This window comes from Blennius ocellaris (genome assembly GCF_963422515.1).
Source record: "Blennius ocellaris genome assembly, chromosome: 2".
Taxonomy (NCBI): domain Eukaryota; kingdom Metazoa; phylum Chordata; class Actinopteri; order Blenniiformes; family Blenniidae; genus Blennius; species Blennius ocellaris.
The window spans coordinates 4747452-4767933 of record NC_137651.1 but is presented as its reverse complement, the minus strand read 5'-3'; the positions used below and the strand labels follow the sequence as shown (position 1 = coordinate 4767933).

The 20482-nt window shown below is 43.0% G+C and overlaps 1 protein-coding gene across 4 annotated transcripts in view; it reads left to right on the top strand.

The window, feature by feature from the left end:
- aplp2 (amyloid beta (A4) precursor-like protein 2) overlaps nucleotides 1–20482 on the top strand; it is a 76422-nt gene that overhangs the window by 27305 nt on the left and 28635 nt on the right. For all 4 annotated transcript variants that reach the window (XM_080512717.1, XM_080512715.1, XM_080512716.1 and 1 more), the window contains exons 2-3: nucleotides 6516–6689; nucleotides 10250–10379. In XM_080512717.1, coding sequence (XP_080368843.1) covers nucleotides 6516–6689; nucleotides 10250–10379 — 304 coding nt within the window. The remainder of the gene's footprint in view (nucleotides 1–6515; nucleotides 6690–10249; nucleotides 10380–20482) is intronic.

Here is a 20482-nt window from a genome sequence, read left to right as displayed (position 1 = left end):
AAAACATGTTTGTGTTCTGGTGACAGACTGGGAAAGCAGCAGCAGAAGCATACTGGTGTGTGTGTGTGTGTGTGTGTCTGTGTGTGTATGTGTGTGTGTGTGTGTGTCTGTGTTTGCAGTAAAAAATGAAAACAAGTTAAAATGATCCTCGTCCCACACAGCCTGTCAACGGGCGACGGCGGCAGCAGGCCGGTCTCTCCCGCATTCACGCCGACCTGCCTCGCCTTCATCGCCTTCATCGCCTTACGGCCTGCATTCGTTTGAGAATAATATTTTAAACTGGGATGTGAGCCAATTGGCAGCCACTTCCTGCTGCCATTATCTATTTACTGTAATTTGCCTGAGCTGTCGTCTTTATCCCGGCCTCTCCCCTCGCTTCCTGACTTCCACTCCCTCTCTCCTTCTTTTGTCTCCCTCTTGCTGAGCCGACACACATCTGCAGGTGTTCACACTGACACATGAAATGGCATCTCGTGGTGAGTCAGTAATGAGAGATGAGGAGGCTCCATGAGCACTGGTGAGGTGTGGCGGCGTGTTTTTCCATGTGTCACAATCCAGAGATGATATTAGATTATGGAAGAAAATTTAAAATCATTATTATTACATTTAAATAGACACATGATGGATGGATAGATGATAGGTAGACAGATGACAGATACATGAACTGAAATACAGTATTGTGGATGGAATGACGATGATGCAAAGGCAGATAGGTGGATATATGAGAGATGTTTATAGAGAGGGAGAAATAAAGAATGGATGAATGGATGGGTAGTTAATGGACAGATGCTGTACTGTATTATAGATGGATGACCCACATGCCTCTATTATAATATAAAAACTAAAGAACTGAGCTGAAAAATGAAGATATTTTGAAAATGCTTCTGTTCACAAACATGCACGTATGCTGCGATTATCAAATTTGCCACTAAATGTAAGATTGGATCCTTCACAGGTGAGATTCTAATTTTCCTGAGTGTGATTCCAGCTATTTATTTCTTATCCAGGAAGAAAATAGAAAGACAGTCGATGGTTAGAGTGTAAAAGTATTTTCGCCGGGCTGCATGTTGTAAAAGCAATCATATCAGCCATTTAAGTGTGATAAAGGAAACATATTACTGGTACTTGAAAGTCTTCAGGTTTTCTAAACCCAATGAGCACTTAACTGACCCTTGAGGACTGAGTGTCATTTTATCATCATCATCGTCTTGATTAACCTACTGAACTCGATCACATTGACCCTTGAAGTGATGCTTTGTACAAACTTGTGTAAAGGCTCAGGAAGGATAATAAATCATGGATGCAAATTTAAAGCTGTGTTGTTTATCGACGACCTTTAAGAAGGAGGTAAGCTGCATTCTACTGTGGTGAAAATACCTACAAAGCCCAAACTCGGGAGTAGTTTGTATTCATCTGCAGCCTTCCTCTGTCTTGAAGAGTTGCCTCTATTATTCCTCATTTTTCTTCTTCTGAATTCATTCTGCCAGGCTCTCGCTGGCCGACAGAACAAATCGATCCTGGGTGATATAAAAAAAAAAAAAATTGGGACAATGACACTGAAGTTTGTGCGCTCGAATGGTCTTGAAATAAATTTTCACAGCGGTGGCTGTCTGAAGCTGAGTCACGAGCAGAGTAAAAACTCTGTCGTCTCGAGAAGAACTGCGTCTGTCTCTCTATCCGGCCCGAGGCCAGTCGTCTCTCTGCTTCAGGTAACATTGATGGAACCACAAACAAGGCCAATTTCTCCCTGTGAGCTGCTGCTGCCACTCGAGCCCTCTGCCCTCACATGTCACCTCTCATGCTGGCCAAAGCCCCCCGTGGCTCTCGGCTGCGTGCGAGCGCAGCTCTCGTCTTTAGCGCTGAAGAGGCATGTGACTGGAGATTTAAGGCGGCGGCATTAACTACCTCCAGTCTGCCTCGTCTGGCTTTGTTCCAGTTGAGGAATTAGAGACACACTGGCAGAAAGAGGCGAGTTAGAGAGTTGTTGGGAGCTGTTGTCTCAGCCTCTGTTGTCTTCCCTCCTAATTTGATTCATCACGACCTCAGCCAACTTCTGCCTTGTTTGTCTCCCATGAGATCATTTATATAAATGGGGAAACCTATTTGGAGCAGGTTGCAATCATTATGATGGCCACATCCACATGACAAAAGAAAATCTTTTTTTTTTCTCCCCAGCCCTCTGCAAAAGAATTCCGCCCACACATCACTATGAACACTTCAGGGCATGTAGTACACACGCCTGGCCTTTAGGGGTGCTGTGACTCACCAAACACACCAAACAGGTGACCGCCCCAAGATGGCGGGCGCTATAGGCACGTCGCATCAACGGGTTTAGAATGTCCCCACTCTGCGACCAGTGTTAAAAAAAAAACGACTGTTTTCACGCTTCAAAAACTCCGCCTCGTGTGGATGATTGGACAAAAAAAGCACGTTTAGGTGAATCGGTTTCCTGGTATGGACGGCCCCTAAATGTTGTGAAAGCAGATTATGGTGAAAATGTATTCATATACAGCTCTTTATTCTAAACTAGTGGCTCAAACCTTGCTGAATAAAAACTGTGGCCCTTTGGTAGAGAAGGTGATCAAACACTCAAAAACTGCTTCTCTTCATCTAATCTCTGCATGAAACTTTATAGAAAGTTATTAAAAATGAAAGTAAGGAATACTTATTATATCTTTTCCAGTCAAAGTAAAAGCTTTGAACTTTACCCTCTGCCCTTGATAATTGTGTTTTTTGTGTTGACAGTACAGGAAATCTTGAATTCAATCAAAATGTACTTTGTGTGTAAGACCGTTTTTGACATTGGCGTTGAATTTTAAAAGATACCATTTTGGCTTTTTTGGTTCAGTGACATAGCTTCAGTCACAATGCAAAGATCTATTTTATCACTAAAAACCAGAGGAGGCATGCCCTACCCACTCATCATTGCTTTAAAACATAAAAATATAACCCTTTTATTCCAATTTAGTTGATAAAGACAGGTTTTTGTGCACCTACTGCTCCTCTCTATAACTCATAGATCATTGATGGTATCAAGTAAAGTCTTCCAGAAATCAGATAAATTAAGCTTTGGACCTTTGTAATGGTGGTCATGTTAAAAACCTGCCAGATGTTATTAGAAAATCAAGGCAGAAGCATCCACTCATTGCTATAAAATCCAGTTACGCATGTCATAAAAGGGTTGAAATATGAACTATAGAAAGGAAACTGAGGAGATTTTCAGCAGATTTTTGAGCTGTGTATTGTTTTGAATCCTCAAAACTATTTTCTAAAGTTGAAACAGCATCTTAAAGAAGTCATGTTTCAAACTTTTCACCTCTGAGATGCTGCAAACTCAGAATGCAGAATTTTCTGCCTGTGGCTGTGCAGAGATGTAGGAGTGGAGTAACAGTATGAACACAATGACATTAAGAAAAGAGGGGAAGTTAGGTTCAGTCTGTTGTTTATCCGAATTAGAATCAGTTCCTTTGTGTCTGGTACAGGAATATCCCACCAGCCCTCTTGCTTTTACAATAACTATTCTTCCCGAGTTCCTTTTTACATGCAGACATGTCATTTTGCAGAGCCTGCGATTAAAACATCAGAAATGGAACAATTTGAATGCACTGAAAAGCAAAACAATAATATAGTACATTTAAACATTGGAGTTATTTAGTTTGAAACCTTCTTTGGAGCTTTCTGTTGGTTTGATTCGCTTACGTTGCATTTCCTAGTATTGTGAATTATGTGCCTCCTCAAAACTATTCAAAGTTTAAAGCGACACCTCAAAGCCGCCGTAGCAATCTGCAGCTGAAAGTCAGGGTGTGTTTTATTCCTCTTCCTTCTGCTTGTGGTGGCGGAGAGACAGAGGCATGGAGAAGGAAAGAGGGGAAGTTCGGGTGAGTCTGAGGCTGCTGTGGCACTTGGACCGAATTCGGAACAGCCGGAACAACACAGGGTGTTTAGTTCCTCTGCTTTTAAGACACACTCACACTTAATGGACTCTCGCTTTTAAAATACCTATTGTTCCCCAATTTCATTTTACATGTCATCAAAGTTTATTTATTTGTTTGCGGAACAGAACAGAGCTAAAAGGTAACACAGATGACTCACCGCTGTAGAAATGTGAATGAATTTACAAATAAAACAGTCCATAATTTTGGAACTATCTATTGTTTTCAATTTGCTGAGGTTTCATAAGCAGCCATAACTCAGGTTCCTCAGTTTTCAGTCACTCAAATTCAGCGTGCACTCAATTCCGGCTTCCGTCTGCCTGTGGTGGTGCAGAGATGTTAAGTCGCAGGACAAAGCAATGAAAGAGGAGATGCTATGTTGAATCTGAGGCTCTTTGTGTGTGTGCGTGCGTGCGTGCGTGTTTTATGATTCCGTGCTTGTGCAGCTGAATGTACATTACGAGTGGCTGGGGCTGTGTTCGGTGTGCGTGTGCACACTCAGCTCTGGCTGGCTCTGCAGCTCATCACCCGCTACAGCCAACTGCTGATTACACAGCACTTGTTTTGTCCTCGCTCTACACAGTTCTGCAACCATTGTCAGCCTGCGAGGCTGCACAGAATTAGACGGAGACTTTTGTCGAACACCCCTGCTACTCGAGTCCCCCCTCCTCAGCCGTTTTGTCCTTGGCGCGGCGCGACAGAGGACACCTCTGTGCACGCCTCTTCACGGCTGAGGACCCTGAAAATGGCCATATAATATTGGCTCGACATTCCACAGTTGTCTCTCTCTCTCTCTCTCTCTCTCTCTCTCCCTCTCTCCCTCTCTCCCTCTCTCTCTCATTTACTCTGCCCGATGACATTATGACAATCAAGAATGGATCAGTTCCGTTTGACTTCCCGACTGGAAGTGCGTTGGTGATGGTTTGGCATGCAGGGCTTGGTCGGCTCAATGATTAATAAGCGAATCCCGCGTTGTGACGCCCCGAGCATCAGACGAGTGTTAGCAGGCCGTGACTTATTGTCTCCGTGGAGCTGATGAGTTGACTGATGATAGCGCCACACCGAGTCATTTGAAAGCCAATGGAGTGAGGTCTGATCACACACAGCGACTTCCAATCCATCTATTTTCCATGTTCGGTGGTGTTCGGTTTGTTTCAAGTGCACTGGGTGGACTGGGATGGGCTGCTATCCTCCAATCCATAGAATGCTGGTTCAATCTCCCATCTTATCCTGTAAATATGTCAAAGTGTCCTTGGGCAAGACAGTGAACCCTGAATTGCTCCCATGGCAGCTGTTGGCATTGGAGCATGAAGGTGTGTGTGTGTGTGTGTGCAGGTGGACATTCACAGTGCAGTAAATCATACGAGAGAGGAAAGTACAAAGAGATGGAAGGTCAGCAAAGATGGGAAGTAATGGAGAAATACTCATGCTACTGAAACTAAACAGGCTGGGTGTAGGTGTCTGCAGGGTTTTGTTGGACCAGTGTTTCATCCACACAAAGACTGTTCTTTGAAAAGCGAAACCACAAATCTTTGAAACAAGGCTCCCGTAGTGGACAAATCTGAAAATGCTCGCTCAGCGTCTCCGCCTTTTAAGGCCGAAAACACAAAAGTGCTGACTTCATTGCCCCAACTCTCCCTTTCCCTACATGTGCAAACAAAATCTGCTCAAATTCCTTTTTTTTTTTTTTTTGAAATCACAAGGGGTTCCATAATTAACAAGTGTTAATATTCTTCTTCTCCTCGTGTGTTTTGAGGTTGATGTGGCTGCTTCATGTCTGCGGCTCAAATTTGGCTGCATTTCTGGTGGCGTTGCAGCTCCTCCGCAGGCCTGGGATATAGACTACAGACTACTACTACTTTCAGTGGTTTTGTGTGCACAAACATATTTCTTGAGGAGCTTTCATGTGCGCTGAAAGCTTTTAGTAAACGGAAACATTTTCACCTGTGTGCTAGGGATCTCAAACCGGGAAGAAACACTGAAGATATCTTCCATCTGGGCTGCTGGGAGAAGAATTGTTTAATGTTTACCTTAAAGGATAAATCATCTACCCTTTGTTGAAAGACTTTGGTCCCAGGAGGCAGAGACGAGCAAAGCTCTGGCCTCGACCTGGAATGTCCTGATTTGTGAGGCATGACGAACTGCAGTTTTTCTTCCTTTCTTTTGCTCCCCGTGTGCAAGGCTCTCAGTCAATCCAGAGCATCCGAGCAAAAAGGGGAAAAAAGTGCACAAATCTGAACTACTGTATTTAGCGTCAACTCAGACAAACATTCTTTGGATTTGCTCAATGTCTGATCCGTAGCACTGCGGCAATGGGTCACGGCAGCAGCCGATATACGCAGCACTGACGTTGCGCCATCACGTCTGGTATCGTTATCCATCTCAGTACACGAGCCGAATATGCTTTATGTAGTCAGACTTCACAGTGCGGAACAGTGTTTATGAGGGGAGCAAGTGGGCCCGGCACTTTCTCAAGTCTGTCAGCCAGAATATCCTCGTAGCTTTTATGGACTTTATAATGACTTAGTGCATCAACCCCCTATTTCACTCACCGTCTTCCTCTCTCTCTTTGTCCGTCTGCAGGCGTTGGCAGCCAATGCGGGCACAGGTTTTGCCGTGGCCGGGCCTCAGGTGGCCATGTTCTGCGGAAAGCTCAACATGCACATCAACATTCAAACCGGCCGCTGGGAGCCCGACCCGTCCGGGACCAAGAGCTGCATAGGAACCAAAGAGGGCGTGCTGCAGTACTGCCAGGAGGTGAGTCAGCGTGACACAAACACGTCTGCAAACAGGATGACATTAAGATGCCAAAGACAATTAGAGAAGGACAGAGAGTTTATCAACAGAGGGACAATCGATGAAATTACGGAAGGGTGGGGTTGCTCTCCTATTTGGATCCTTTAATTACCCTGTGAACTGGATGACACAAGATCACTAATATGAGAATAGATTGTTTTGATTGTGTTTTTTCTCCATTTGTATATGGATTTTCCATTTAATAACATGATCTTTTATTGTTAGATATCATGACTGGGACATTTGCTAACTAGAATAGATTTGTAGCTTATGCACAGCTGCGTCTTGCCGTACAGTCAGGTACAGTCTTCAGTGTCGGAGATCTGAGTTTTTCATCCAAGTTGGTGGCAGAAAAAGCTTCGAACATAAAAAGCAGTCAAGTTTGTGCTGTGAGTTGAAAAGAATGGCAGTGGTAAGCCGTGCATGAACGGAGAAGTCTTGTAGACAGTATTTAATTTTTTTACAGTTATCTTGAAGTAAAACTAAGGGCATATATGTTTTGCCCACTGGGTGGCAGTATTGAGTCACCTTTGCATGTTTATTTTACGTTTTAGCGCTTTGTGTTGTTAAGTAGGTGGCATTAGTCATTAATGGTTTCTAGTTTTTTAGAATAAGTCGATAACTGCTGCCAAATCTATCGTGATTGAATGCACCATCTTGTGGTAGAGAGTGGGATTGTTTTTACTTGTTTCAATAACATGCCTTATATCTGTGTTTGAGCCAATGTTTTGAGTTAATATTAGATATTTTTATGTTTAATCGTTAAACTTTTTGGACTAAGTAAAGGTTTTTTTTTTAATATATTTTCTTGTATAGTTAAATAACTGCAGGTTTGTCCTTATAGTCCTTCTCATACTCAGGTACATCAAATAAAAGTCACATGCTCACATAATATTGATTGTGCTGCTGAATTTGTGATGATTAAATTTAATCATCCAAAAATTGGACTTTTCTTAAAGGAAAATTAGTTTGTTCAACTTAAGCAGGATCTTATTTTATACTTTGCTACTGTCAGCTAAGCTGCACCTGGCTATAGAGCTATTTAAGATAGAAAACTGGTGACAATTACATTTTGTGGAGAAAGGAGATCAATGCGAAATGGCTAATTGTTCATCAGGCTGTTGCTGCTTGAGTCTGTGATTTCAGTGTCACTTAAACAGGTCTTGAAAGATGTCAAAGGTGGTCAGAAAAGGTAAAGGAGGTCAACAAATGAGTTCAATCCCTGGAATGACTTGACGACAACAGCTCAGTTCATATCCAGTTGTCTTCCGATTACTTAAGGTTGGCAGTTCAATGCCCCATCTTACCTTGTCCATGTGGCAAGGTGTCATTGAACAAAACACTGAGCCCTTAATTACCCACAGTGCAGTTTGCAGTTGGCCACAGTCATGTTGAAAATCAGTGATTATTGCTCTTAAACAGGCTGCAATAGAGTTCTGTTTGAGTTGCTGTCCATGCTAAGATAATGATGTGATTTTCTGGTGCTTTGCAGAGGTAAATGGTCGGTTCAGAGTGAACATCTGCTCCAGTTTGATCATAATATTCCTTCACTTTCATGCAAAAAATTGTGGAAATGTGTTGAGTGGTCCTTTTGTTGGTATTTTCCATTATTCTCATCCTGTAATACACTTTAATATGACATTTAAAAGCACATTCCAGTCTGCTCTGTGAAGAAGTTCATCACAAAAAGTGCAGGTAATTTGAGGAATTGCACACAAATGTGCAGTTGTTTTTCTAGTTGTATGTTGATCAAATGCTTGAAAGGTCATATTACAGGAACTGATAAGCTATAATTTGCAGTGCCATGTTATTATGTTGCCACTTCATTTTTCAACTCTAACCTGAACCTGCCTACTGGTTTGTGCCTGAAGTATACACATGCATTTCTTTATTAAATCCAAATTGTGGTAACGCTGCACAGCTCAAACTTGAAACAATTTAGTTAACGTGATGACATTTTTACCATTTAACATAAAGTCTGCTGCCCTGTATTAACTCAACAGTCAGTGGAGCACCACAGGGAAAGCCTGTCTGTTTTCCTTTCAAATAATGCTACGTTTGTAAGAAAAAAGCATTTGTGGGATGAGTAGCTGAATCTGTGGGTTGCGCTGATGAAAGGTTTTCAATGTCAATGCTAAACGGCTTACTTGCTTTATCTTTGTGATTACAATCTGTGTATTTACATCAGGAAGCACTAGCTCTGGGACGTTTTGTATATTTTGCTTCAAGAAAATACACTCATGCAGGTGAATAAGGGCCTGATTTCGACTTTAATTTTGAAGATAAATGATTTGTACTTCAAAAAGTTGTACCAGCAATGAGAGAGAAAACACAATACAGATTATTTTTTGGACGAAACTAAAACACATTTTCACTTAAATCAATTAGGATATTAATTGATCACATTGGTGATCAAAACATGATGATCATTTTCTCCATGTTTTTGCAGCCTTAGCTCATCAGCAAAACTATGTGCCTACACATTTATTATGGGTACATAGTGGATGAAATACAGTAAAAGATTACCTTTAGCTTAATTTCTAAAACAACTGTTACGACAACAACATAGAAAGCACAACAAGAATCAATAAGGAATGTTAAAAACTGAAAGCAAGACTGGAACACAGCAGCAAAGTCATAAATTCTGTATCATATACAATTATATACAGATACAAGGAAGGAAATGATTTATAAGAGTCCATAACTAAGCAACGTATTAAAAATATTCCTTCACAATTAATTAACTCATAACTATAATTATCTATGATAAGAGAGGATCTCGGTCTGTGCTCATTTCTTCACTTTAAATGATCAAATTATGATACTGCATTTATTGAACACATTGCAGTTCAGCTTTACAGGCTGAATAGCTGCATGTCACATCGAGGAGATTGAAGTAAGAAGCTTGAAAAGTCTGTTTTCATTTTACTGCGATCTCTTTTAAAAGGCTATTGAGCTCCTCCTGAAAGACAATTATTAGTTACACATTATCATGTGTGGCATTTCAGTATCTATAAAATGTGACTGGGCCTTCCTTTTTGCTGGCTTATAACACTGGTGCCATGTTTTTATCACGTCGATCTCCCTACTCTCACGTACTCATCCCTTCTGCTGTATCTCCAAACGCAAGAGGCTGCTGGCAGTGCTGTTTATTATGCATCTGTACAGGTACAACAAAAAAAGTGGGGCTGCGCACTTCCAAGCAGTTTTCGAGTGCCTCAGTTGCCTTTATGGATGACATTTTGATGGCATTTGGCTAAAGTGTAAATCGTGTGCTCTTTCACAGTCGAGCAGATGGCATCTCACGAGTCTAAAGCGAGGATTAAAGGATCCTATTGATGCTCCCCTCATTGCACCTTCTCTCTCTCTCTCTCTCACACACACACACACACACACACACACACACACACACACACACACACACACACACACACACACACACACACACACACACACACACACACACACCTCATATCCACTCTCCTTATTTAATATGCACTATCCGTTGCTTCCCCCTGCAGATGTATCCAGAGTTTCAAATAACAAACGTGGTGGAGGCCAACCAGCCAATCCGCATCGAGAACTGGTGCAAGAAGGAGAAGAAGGTGTGCAAAGGGCACGCCCACATCGTGGTGCCTTACAAGTGCTTAGGTAAGCTCATGCACTGCCCGGAGAAGCTTCTTCGGTGGCCTGGTTTCTCTTCTCACGTTTGCCTTTTGTTGAATCCAGAAAGAGGAGGACTTGTGATCTATCGTTGGCTCTGGGCAGACGTGACACGGAGCAATACAGGAGTCCGATTAAGTTGACTAATTCTGGCCTTGAGCTGCACGTTGAGTAGGTCCAGGCTGGACGGGAGCTAATGTCTCTCAGAACGGATGGCGAAAGAAGGAGGAGAGGTTATTATTGCCGGAGCGCCTTGTTGAGCAATAAAGCACAATCTTATTTCCCCCCTCAGACAGTGGCCATAAACTCACGCAGACACGCGGGGTCAGCAGCCGAGGGGTCTGCGAGGAGGCCTGCTTTATTACTCCCCATTCCTCCATTCTCCTTCTCTGCCATCTGCAACCCTCTGCCTCCTCCGTCTCCTGCAGCATCCCCGTAATCAGCAGTGGCAACATAGCTGTATTCTGTTTTATTAAATGTCAGATATAGCCTCAGACTTTGCAGACCACATGTCTCCGTGCCCCCTGACTTATGAAAACCCGGCGCACTCGCGCAGCCCCCAAGGATTGCAATCGCAGGGAAATGCAGTCCTGAAACAAAGCGTCTCCCTGTGTTTGTGCGGCTACGCGAGGAAGGAAAAAACATCTTCCTTCGCTCGGCAAACATTTTCCCGGCACCCTTCCTCCTCCGTCCAAAAGCTTCTTGTTGATTGAGTTGTGCCGCTCTCCGGGATGAAAAAGCCATTAGCAGTTGCAGTGGACTGTGAAATGGGCTACTATTCAAGAGCATTTTGGCAAGAGGGGAGTTTTTTGGGGGGGGGGAAATTCATGGGACGGCAAACACACAACCGGAGTGGCTACTCAGTGGCTGAGACATGAATGAGGATGAGAGGGCTTCACAGGGGAAATCACTCCCTCAGATTCTCCTCTGCCTGATCTCATCCTGCATCCACAAGCCGTTTCTGTGTGTTTGTGTTTCCTCCACGCCCAGGGAGCAATTTGCCGTGGGGCAGAAGGATATGTATCCGTGTAACCTCTTCTCCCTCTTCGTTGCACAGGGGATTAAAATCTATCCAGCTTTCACATCTATAAAAGCAAACCAAAAAAATCGAATAATTGTATTTTATAATCATAATGAAGCAGAGCTGCAAATTACCGTAAAATACGTAAGTGTAACTTTTTAATAGTTATAACAGCAACCTAATTCATAATCTCTGTTTTCACAAATTTGTCTTCTACATTTTGAACAAAAGCAATACAAAAGTGTCAAAAGTAAATACCAATATAAGAACATAGAACAAAACGGAAACACAATAATAGCTGAAGTTAACTTTCAGCTTTGTTATATTTGTCCATTGTCCACACTTCAAGCTGGTATTTTGGTTTTGTACAAATGTACAGGGACTTTTTTTTCATGCAAAAATGCCTGCTACATTTTATTAAGTTGCAAAGTTTTCCTAAGTAAAAAAAAAAAAAATACAAGTATATTCTGTAAAGTAACACAGGTGACCTCTTTATACCAAGGTGTGTTTTCAGACTGGTTTTCGAAAAAAAGAAAATGTTTTCTTAACTTTCTCTCCATATTTCCATGGAGATTTCATCTAAATTAACTCTTATGTTTGTTCCAGATGTGAGAAAAGCTTCTTGTTTTCACATCATGAATATATTACATTTAGGGAATCAGAAGCAGATAGCTGGAAAAAGACTAACCTTTACTTAAAACCATTCAGAAAGTGAATTCATTAATTACATCTACGTCACATCTTGGTGCATATAAACCGGCACAACATACCAATTACTTTATTCAGTGTTCATGTAAGCTGGAAAGTCTGATCCGAGAATCTGAAAGAATGCAATTAGACTGATAAAAAAGTAACCATATAAACGCAGCTACTGAGCCATTAAGTTCAGGCACCTTGTATGGAGGCGGTTGCCGTGTGTGTGTGTGTGTGTGTGTGTGTGTGTGTGTGTGTGTGTGTGTGTGTGTGTGTGTGTGTGTGTGTGTGTGTGTGTGTGTGTGTGTGTGTGTGTGTGTGTGTGTGTGTGTGTGTGTGTGTGTGTGTGTGTGTGTGTGTGTGTGTTAAAATATGAATGTGATGAACAGTAAAGCACTTTGGATGCGCCTCAGTGGCTAAAATTGATTTTTATCAGTGATGTGAATTTGCTATTTTGTCTTTGACGTAGGTCTGCACATATACCTTGGGTTACTTGTCCTTGTTTCACTTGGTACAAATAAAATGTGTTTTAATAAATCAGATATTAGCTTGAAACACCACATGTTTCTTTTTCATGAGGATTTCTTGTGAAAAATTACAGACAATATGCAATGTTGGGAAAGGACAGAAACATCGTGAGCACCTGCCCCCCCTGTGGTTTGTTCAGGAATCACACCCACACCTGAGCGTCCTTCCCACTGAGGCCAACTGCTGCCTCTGAGGCCGCTCATTATGATTCATTGACAGCAACATGGCTGATATTTAATTAAAACAATCCCATTACCTCCTCTGAAATAATTAAGTACCTCCATCGCTTGTTCTTGCATATTTTTTGTCATCATCGGTAAAGGTCTGCGCTCTCGTGCCCCATCGAATTAGAGGGGGCTCTCTCTGCCGCTCCGCCGGGTTGCAAATGAGGAGTCTGAGCCGAGAAAACAGGGACAGATGGAGGAGGAGAGGTAAACATAAGGTGCTGGCGAGAAGGAGCCCATTCAGAGAGGTTTCTGCTTAATTATGTAATGGAGCGTGTTAGGCTTAGTTGGAGGGCTCTGATCATATGCTACAGGACATGTCATGCCTCTCCCACTTCACCTCGCCTCGCCTCTCCAGTTGGTTATTTGCCCGGCTCCTCTATCATATCAAATGCATTGATGAGCGCTTTTAAATTATTCATAATTTTGTGATGTTCACATAATGTTCCAGAGAAGTGGACATCAAAGGTTCTGCCTGGGATTCGGCGGCGTACTTATTGGAGAGTCAAAAAGAAGCGAAACACACCAAAGGGAGGTGGGCTAAGTCTTGAAGGGTATGATTAAAAGCAGCCAGACCAGCACCCATGTCAACTTAATAGATTTTTTATGAATAATGCAAGCTCTGAAGGAAGGAGCTCGGTGTTAAAAAGAGACGGGGGTGAGTTATGCTGTGTCCCATATCTCCACTGCAAAAGGCTCCGGACCACAATCCATCCAGGTTTCCTGTCTTCTAACAATGGCTCTGCAAATGAATGTGCTCTTTGTTCCATGGCACTGTAATCCCTGCAGCATGATGTCTTTGTCCAACATTAGAGGATTATTTCAGAGACTTTCCTTTTTTTTTGAAACTCTTATTATGTCTGGAGTGGCGAGAGCAGTCGGCATCGATGTGTTTTCTGGGGTGTTGGTTGCTGTGCGTGGCAGACGGTCTCCGACACGGTGATTAAATTGTTGGTAAAATGTTGCACAGACTGCTGCAGCTTCTTGCTGAATTAAAGAGCATGTGAGAGCACGAAAGTACAGGCGTGGGTAAGCAGAACGTTAAACTTAAAAGACAAACGTACTGTTAATTTCCCTTTTATTGGAAGCAGATCTTCTCTTGACTTGTGTTTGTGTTGGTGGTGAGCTGCAGCACTGTGGCTTTTTGACATCTTCAAATCACAATGTTGGTGCCTCAGCGTGTGTGTCCTTGGAGATTACTCTGAACTTCCAGTTACTCTCAGTGGAGGACAAACAGCTTGCGTAGCAGCTCTGTTGCTATCTGGCTGAGAGTATAAATGTCAGACCATTAAGAGGTAAAAAAAAGAATGCTGCTATAAAAGTTAACTCCATTTAATATTGGAAGTGTCAAAAGTTTATTAATTCACTTCAGTAGGACAACAGATATTTCTGTTGAAATTGGTATATTAAAGTAGAACTGCAGGTTTGACCTGTTTGCTGAAATGATGGTTAAAAAGATCTGAAGGATGAAGTTGAATTACTTTCTATTTGAGGGACACTGCTCTGGACACTTCTCATTATTTGATACAAGAAGTAACGTTTTTCATTTCAAACAGATTTTGGTGGGAATGAATCGATGTCTGGTCATGCTCTTAGTACGGCTCCTTTAAATAACTCATATCAAAATTAAATATAAGGTTTTTGATAGGTGATAGTTACAGGCTTTAATAGTCAAATCTAGAAGCAGTCACTTGGTACTCTCACATAACCAGAATTGAATCAATTCTTAAAAGCTGTTGTGAAAAAACGAATCAAACCCTTTTCATGCCACAACTTCCTCTCATGAGTGTATTTGTGAGATTTTGACTGGTACCAATGTTCGGCATGTGTTTTTTTGGCCTGCATGAACTGTCAAATACTACAAAAATAAAAATCTCCTGTCTTGGTGTGCGCCCCCTTGTGGCCAATTGTGGTTTGAACAAAGAGCCCAAACGGAAAAAGTCTGCCTCTTGCCACGTGACCAAAATTGCTGATTTCTGAAAACATATAACGACAGTATTCAGAATCGTGGAGCAGCCATGTTTTACTTAAAGGACCCATATTATACTAAATCGACTTTTCTGTGCTTTAAACATCATAAAAGTGTTATTTGGGGTTCATATACATCCCCAAAGTGATTTTTTCATTGATTCCATCCAGCTTGAGTTCACAGCGATCTTTCTCTAAGTGGTGGGGGAGCTCAACGCGTTGATTCAATTTGATGACGTGGCACCACCTTGCTGACGAGGCACAGAGCTGCAGAAGCCCCGCCTCCAGGAAGATTGACATGCGGAGAAACCAAAACAAGACACGCCCACGAATGCGACTTTTTTTTTCCTTTTCCGCAAAGAATGTGTTTGTTTGCGAGCGACACTTCACCAAAGACTGTTTCCAGAACTACAGGTACTTTGAAACTGGACTTACTCAGAAGCTCATCTTGAAACCTGCTGCTATGAAGTTATTTAAAAACTTACTCCTAGACACATCACATTGGAGAGAATGTCTGCTTGTAGGAAAAATCATTTGGCACAATTTGTGTTGGCATGGTCCCCAATAATTAAATACACCATGTAGCTGGCATCTATCCTGGGGAGTGGCGGCCTGGCCTGGGGGGTTCTTGGGGGGGGGGGGGCGGGGGGGGGGGGGTTGTGTGTGTGTGTGTGTGGGGGGGGGGGGGGGTTCTGCACTGGGTTGGGGGTGGTTCTGCTGGGGTGGGGTGGGGGTGCTGGGCGTCGGGCGCAGGGCTCTGGCCGGGTGTAGGGCTTCGGTGCCCTCCCCTTCCTGGTGGGGGGGCCCGCTGCGGCGCTGGGGGTGGGTCCTCCCGCTGCCTCCCTCCCCCTGCTGGGGCAGGGTTGGCCCCTGCTGCTGTGCTCCGGGTCTGCCCCGCTCCCGGATCTGGGGGGGTGGGGGACAGTGAGGCTCCGGGTTTGGATGGACAGCTGACTGAAGGTGACCCCCAGGGCCGTAAATATGGGAGATGGTCCAGGGGTGTGTGTGTGTGTGTGTGTATGTGTGTGAGTGTGTGTGGGTGTGTGCGTTCTATATACAAGTATGGGTGTCATCTTGTGTGAGTATGTGACAGTGTATGTGGGGGGGCGGGCTCATGCTGGGCCATGCGGGTCTTAGACTCTGCTCTTCGTCTGTCGGGTGGGGTGGGGTGGTGTGGGGGGGGGCTTCCTGCTTCCCGGGTCCTCTTGCGGGGCCTTGTCGGGTCAGGTGTTGGTCCCCGTGTTCATGTTTTTGTTCTTTGTTTTGTGTCATATTGTTTTTTCTTGTGTTAACATTGTTGTTGTTGTTTTTGCTTTTTGCTTTTTTTTTTTGACTACCTGCCAGTTTATACTCTTGCTAGAAAATCATGTTACTGTCTAGAATAGTACTGCTCAGCCTGGTTTAATCTCATTGCATTGACCCTTCTGGGCCACCGGATATTGAGGCGTATTCCTGCAGACTTCTCAGAAACAATGTATTTTGCCTGCGTTACTTTTCTGAACATGACACAGACGCTTCCTGTTGAGTAAGCACGTTTGCTTCAGTGAGGGCAGGGCGCTCAGTGAACAGCTCCTGATATCATCAGAGGTGCTGCGTCATGTGACAGTGAATTGCTTGATAATGGCTCCAAACACAGGCTTGTTTCAGAGCACCACACCTCGTTCTGTTTGCATTCCTTCACTTCCGAAGAAATTAGTCTTTGCTCTGAAGCTCACAGCGGTGGACAGAAAAGAAGAATAGCCACATTGCTCCTCAGCTGTAAAACTCTGTAGCGGTGCCACAGATTTAGCGTCTGTGAAAGACTTGGCTCAATAAGACAGAGCTGGCTGAGCCTGGGGTTAAAAATGATGAACGTGAAGGGAGAAAAGTTTTGTCTTTTCAGTGTCTGAGCTTGTTTTTGAACCCAGAAGTTAAATTCAAATATTCCTCCCATTATGCAACATCGACCGCAGGCCACTTCCTGGTTTGAGTCACGTCTCCCTCAAGTGATCCGGGTGGCCTTGTGGCAAATCAGATTCCTTCCCCTTTGAAGTCGGCATCCCCGATGCAAATGAAAACTAAATGTGAGCGATGCTGCCTGAAAGTCAAGAAGTCACACAACAGCTCTGTTGTTTTATGAGCGTTTTAATCATTTTTCCAGACGTGAAGTCTATTTTACCCACCCTGGTTCCAGTTTTCCCCCAAATAATCCCAAAATCTCAGTGCAGTATTCCCTTGACTCTAGTCATCATTTTCTATTAAACTGTCGTCAATGAAACAAAGAAATTATATTTGACTTTGTGCAATATTTTTCTATTTACTCAAATTAAACACCAGTTTCTTCCTTACATTTTATTTCAGACTTCATTCCTAATTTACTTTCAAGTAAGTCCAGTTTTGCCTGCATTTACTACATTTTTCCCTGAAACTACTTTTTTTTTTTTCTACCATTTTGCTCCAGTGTTTTATACACATTGTATCCCTGACCCTCCCGTTAGTAAAGTTTTCTCTACACTTTCAGCTGGACTGACATTTCCTCACATTTTGGATGACATTTTGGAAGTAGTCCAGTTTTCATCAACATCTCATCTTCACCTTTGATTTTATTACATTTTTCTTGGGACGTGGCCAGTTTTCCCTGACCTTTACTTCGAGTAAATTTTCATACAGTTTTGAAAAAGTGCTCCTCATATTTCGCTCCACTTTTCCACGAGATTCCACTTCAAATTGTTGCGAAGTACTAAAATCCTTGTGAGGATCCACACCGGATCCTCCATCACTGACACTCCTGCAGGTTATTTTTCCTGAATGCGCTTCATAGCTCCTCACTCCATGCGTCCTCAACGCACCTCTGCACCCCGGAGTCTCCGTTCCTCATCTCCCAGGTCTTGCAATATAAATAAAGCATTGCTAATTGCACCTGCTCTGCCTCCTGGTCTGCTTCTGGGTTTCAGAATTCCACACAACGGCTTCAAGCCGTAACAATCCTGTACATAAGGAGTGCAAAATTGCATGCTCAGGCAAATAGATTTTGATTTGGCTTTGCAGGACAAACCTTCATTATTGCCATATTTGACTGACAGTGCCAGCAAAATGTTGCTATAAAAGGCTGTGCAGCTACACAGCAGGATATAAAATATGCACTATATGAAGTCAGACACTCTTTCATATATTCTTGTGAAATAAACAGTGGAAATTTTTGTCCCTATACACTAGTGCAAATTATATATGTATGTTTTTAATTCATGATGCTATTTTGCCAACTGTTGGGTTAGGTAGGAAAATACAGTAATTATTGGAATTTAAACATTACACTTCTGAAATATTGTTTAAGAATTGTTCAAATATTATAAAATTCTCAACTTTCTTGAACTCACAAGTTCCAGAATTCCACCTTATCCTCATTAAGTCTTCAATGTCACTTTGGAAGACACAAATATGAGTCCACTAACCATTTCTATATTTTCTACGGACAAGAGATCTTGAAACACAAAGGTTTTTCTGCCGGCGGGTGAATCCTGTATGATTGCTTATTGACCGTCGTGTCTGTGGTTTACTCCTGCAGCCAGCCGGTCGAGGAGAGCGGACAATGCTAGCGGGGTTATCTGATAGATGGAAGGTTAAGGGAAAGGTGGATGAGTAGTGGAGTGCGGGGATTCGTGTGCAGTGATGGAGCGTGTGCTGGCACGTACCCACACCTGCAGCCGCACGGGAGCACGCTGAGCGGCGCCGCTCGCAGTGAGTGAGACGCAGCTGCTCTCCGAACGGCGTCATCCATCACCCACTGCAGTGTGACTGCGTGCAGCATCTGCTGGAAACCCACTCCAGCCCAAGAAACCTCTGAGTGAGAGAGAGCGAGCGAGCGAGGAAGACAAATACACACACACACACACACACACACACACACACACACACACACACACACACACACACACACACACACACACACACACACACACACACACACACACACACATACATACATACAAAGGAGGAAATGAAAGCAGGAGAGAGTGTAAAGGAATGAATTGCACAGCATCCGGTGTGCAGGATATGAAGCTGAGGGGTTACATGCAGTCATCATACTTTTTGTTAATGTCTCTCTCAGTCTCTCTCTATTTTATGGCGTGCTGAGACGGGAAGAATTTATATATTGGATACTTTGCAGCCATAAATTACTGCATGACAAGAGAAGCATATTACAAATCATTAGGATTCCACTAGGATACAAAAAAATGAAAAATACTTGAAGCAGAATCGTCTGAAATATCACAGATAAAATGGCCGCTTTCTGAATATCTCTTTGTTATTTTATGGCCCTCAACGGCTCTGTGATTCTATTTCAGTGCTCCATTCAGTAAGAATAGGGTTGAAATAGCTTAATTGCAGACAGTGGCTGCACAGGAAGTCCAAAGAAACTGTAGCTGTTGAAGAAATGGTCGGAAAAATTGTGGTGCAGAATGAAATGAGTCCTGAAATCACCAGAAAAAAACAAATGGACAGTTTAACTTCTTTACCACTGACAGGATCTGGCATGCTTACTCCTCAGGATCCTAAAATTTGCATGTCACAAATCATAAACTACCAGAAAGCAAAAGATTAAAGCTTTGACCACCAAATGTAATGTTTCTGCAGATAATGTACCGATCGCAGGTGAACACCACGGCTCCCTGAGCAAATATGTTTGGTTAAGAATAACTATGGATAAGAAGGATTGAATGTGATTTCCCTTCATCTGAAGGCTAAAAACAAATCTAAAATCTAGAATATATAAACGTTGAGTGAACCGTGCCGTGTGGAAATCCCTCAACTGGACACAACGACACTCAGTCGTTGGTGTCGTCAGGGTTGCTCTGGCACGTCTGTCCAATCACAGAGTACCTTGTCACATAGTTCTGACTTCTCTGTATCATCGTATTCACACAATAATATTAAACAACTGCCACATATTGACAGTAGAAGTTATCCTTGGAAAAAAACAATAATGCAGAAGCTCTAAATTGCTGTACATTATTCAAGTAACCTGGGCATAATCATAGTCATTTGAGGGTTAATATTGAAAATAATCAATTTTTCTCCCATACATCTTTATTCATCTCACGGTTTCAGGGTATTTGAGGTGAAACCGGCCACTAACCCAACACAAAACCAAATTTATTCTATTCGAAATACAAAAAAAGTGATTTGATGACCTGAGTTTTTGTGATTGTTTATATTTTTCTGTCGTCTAACAAATTTAAAAATCTGCCGTTTGGACAGTGATCACTTGAGAAACAGTCCGAGCACTGCACAGTACTAGAGTAAATGTACTTGTACCAGCTGTGGGCATGGGGGAGACCTCAGCAGCAGGGTGAGCTGGGTTGGATTGAAGGGGAGTTTGTTACTGTGCCTCCTGGGAGGAGACGAGAAGCAGCTGCTAAAGCCCTCTGCTATTTCCAGTGTTCTCCTCTTCCTCGCCAACCCTCTCATTTTCCAAAACACTGCTTTTTTTTTTTTTCACCCTCTGCCTGCTGAGCTCGGTGCTCCTGCAGCCCTGCCTCTGGCCCGGGTCTCGGCAAACCGCTAAATGAGCGGTTACAGGACGGCTCCCGGCTCCTCGCCGTGAAACCTCCAGACCCTCATTTGTGTGATTTGAGTCCGCCCACTCTTCAGACGCTCTGATCTCAGGCTCAAAACCT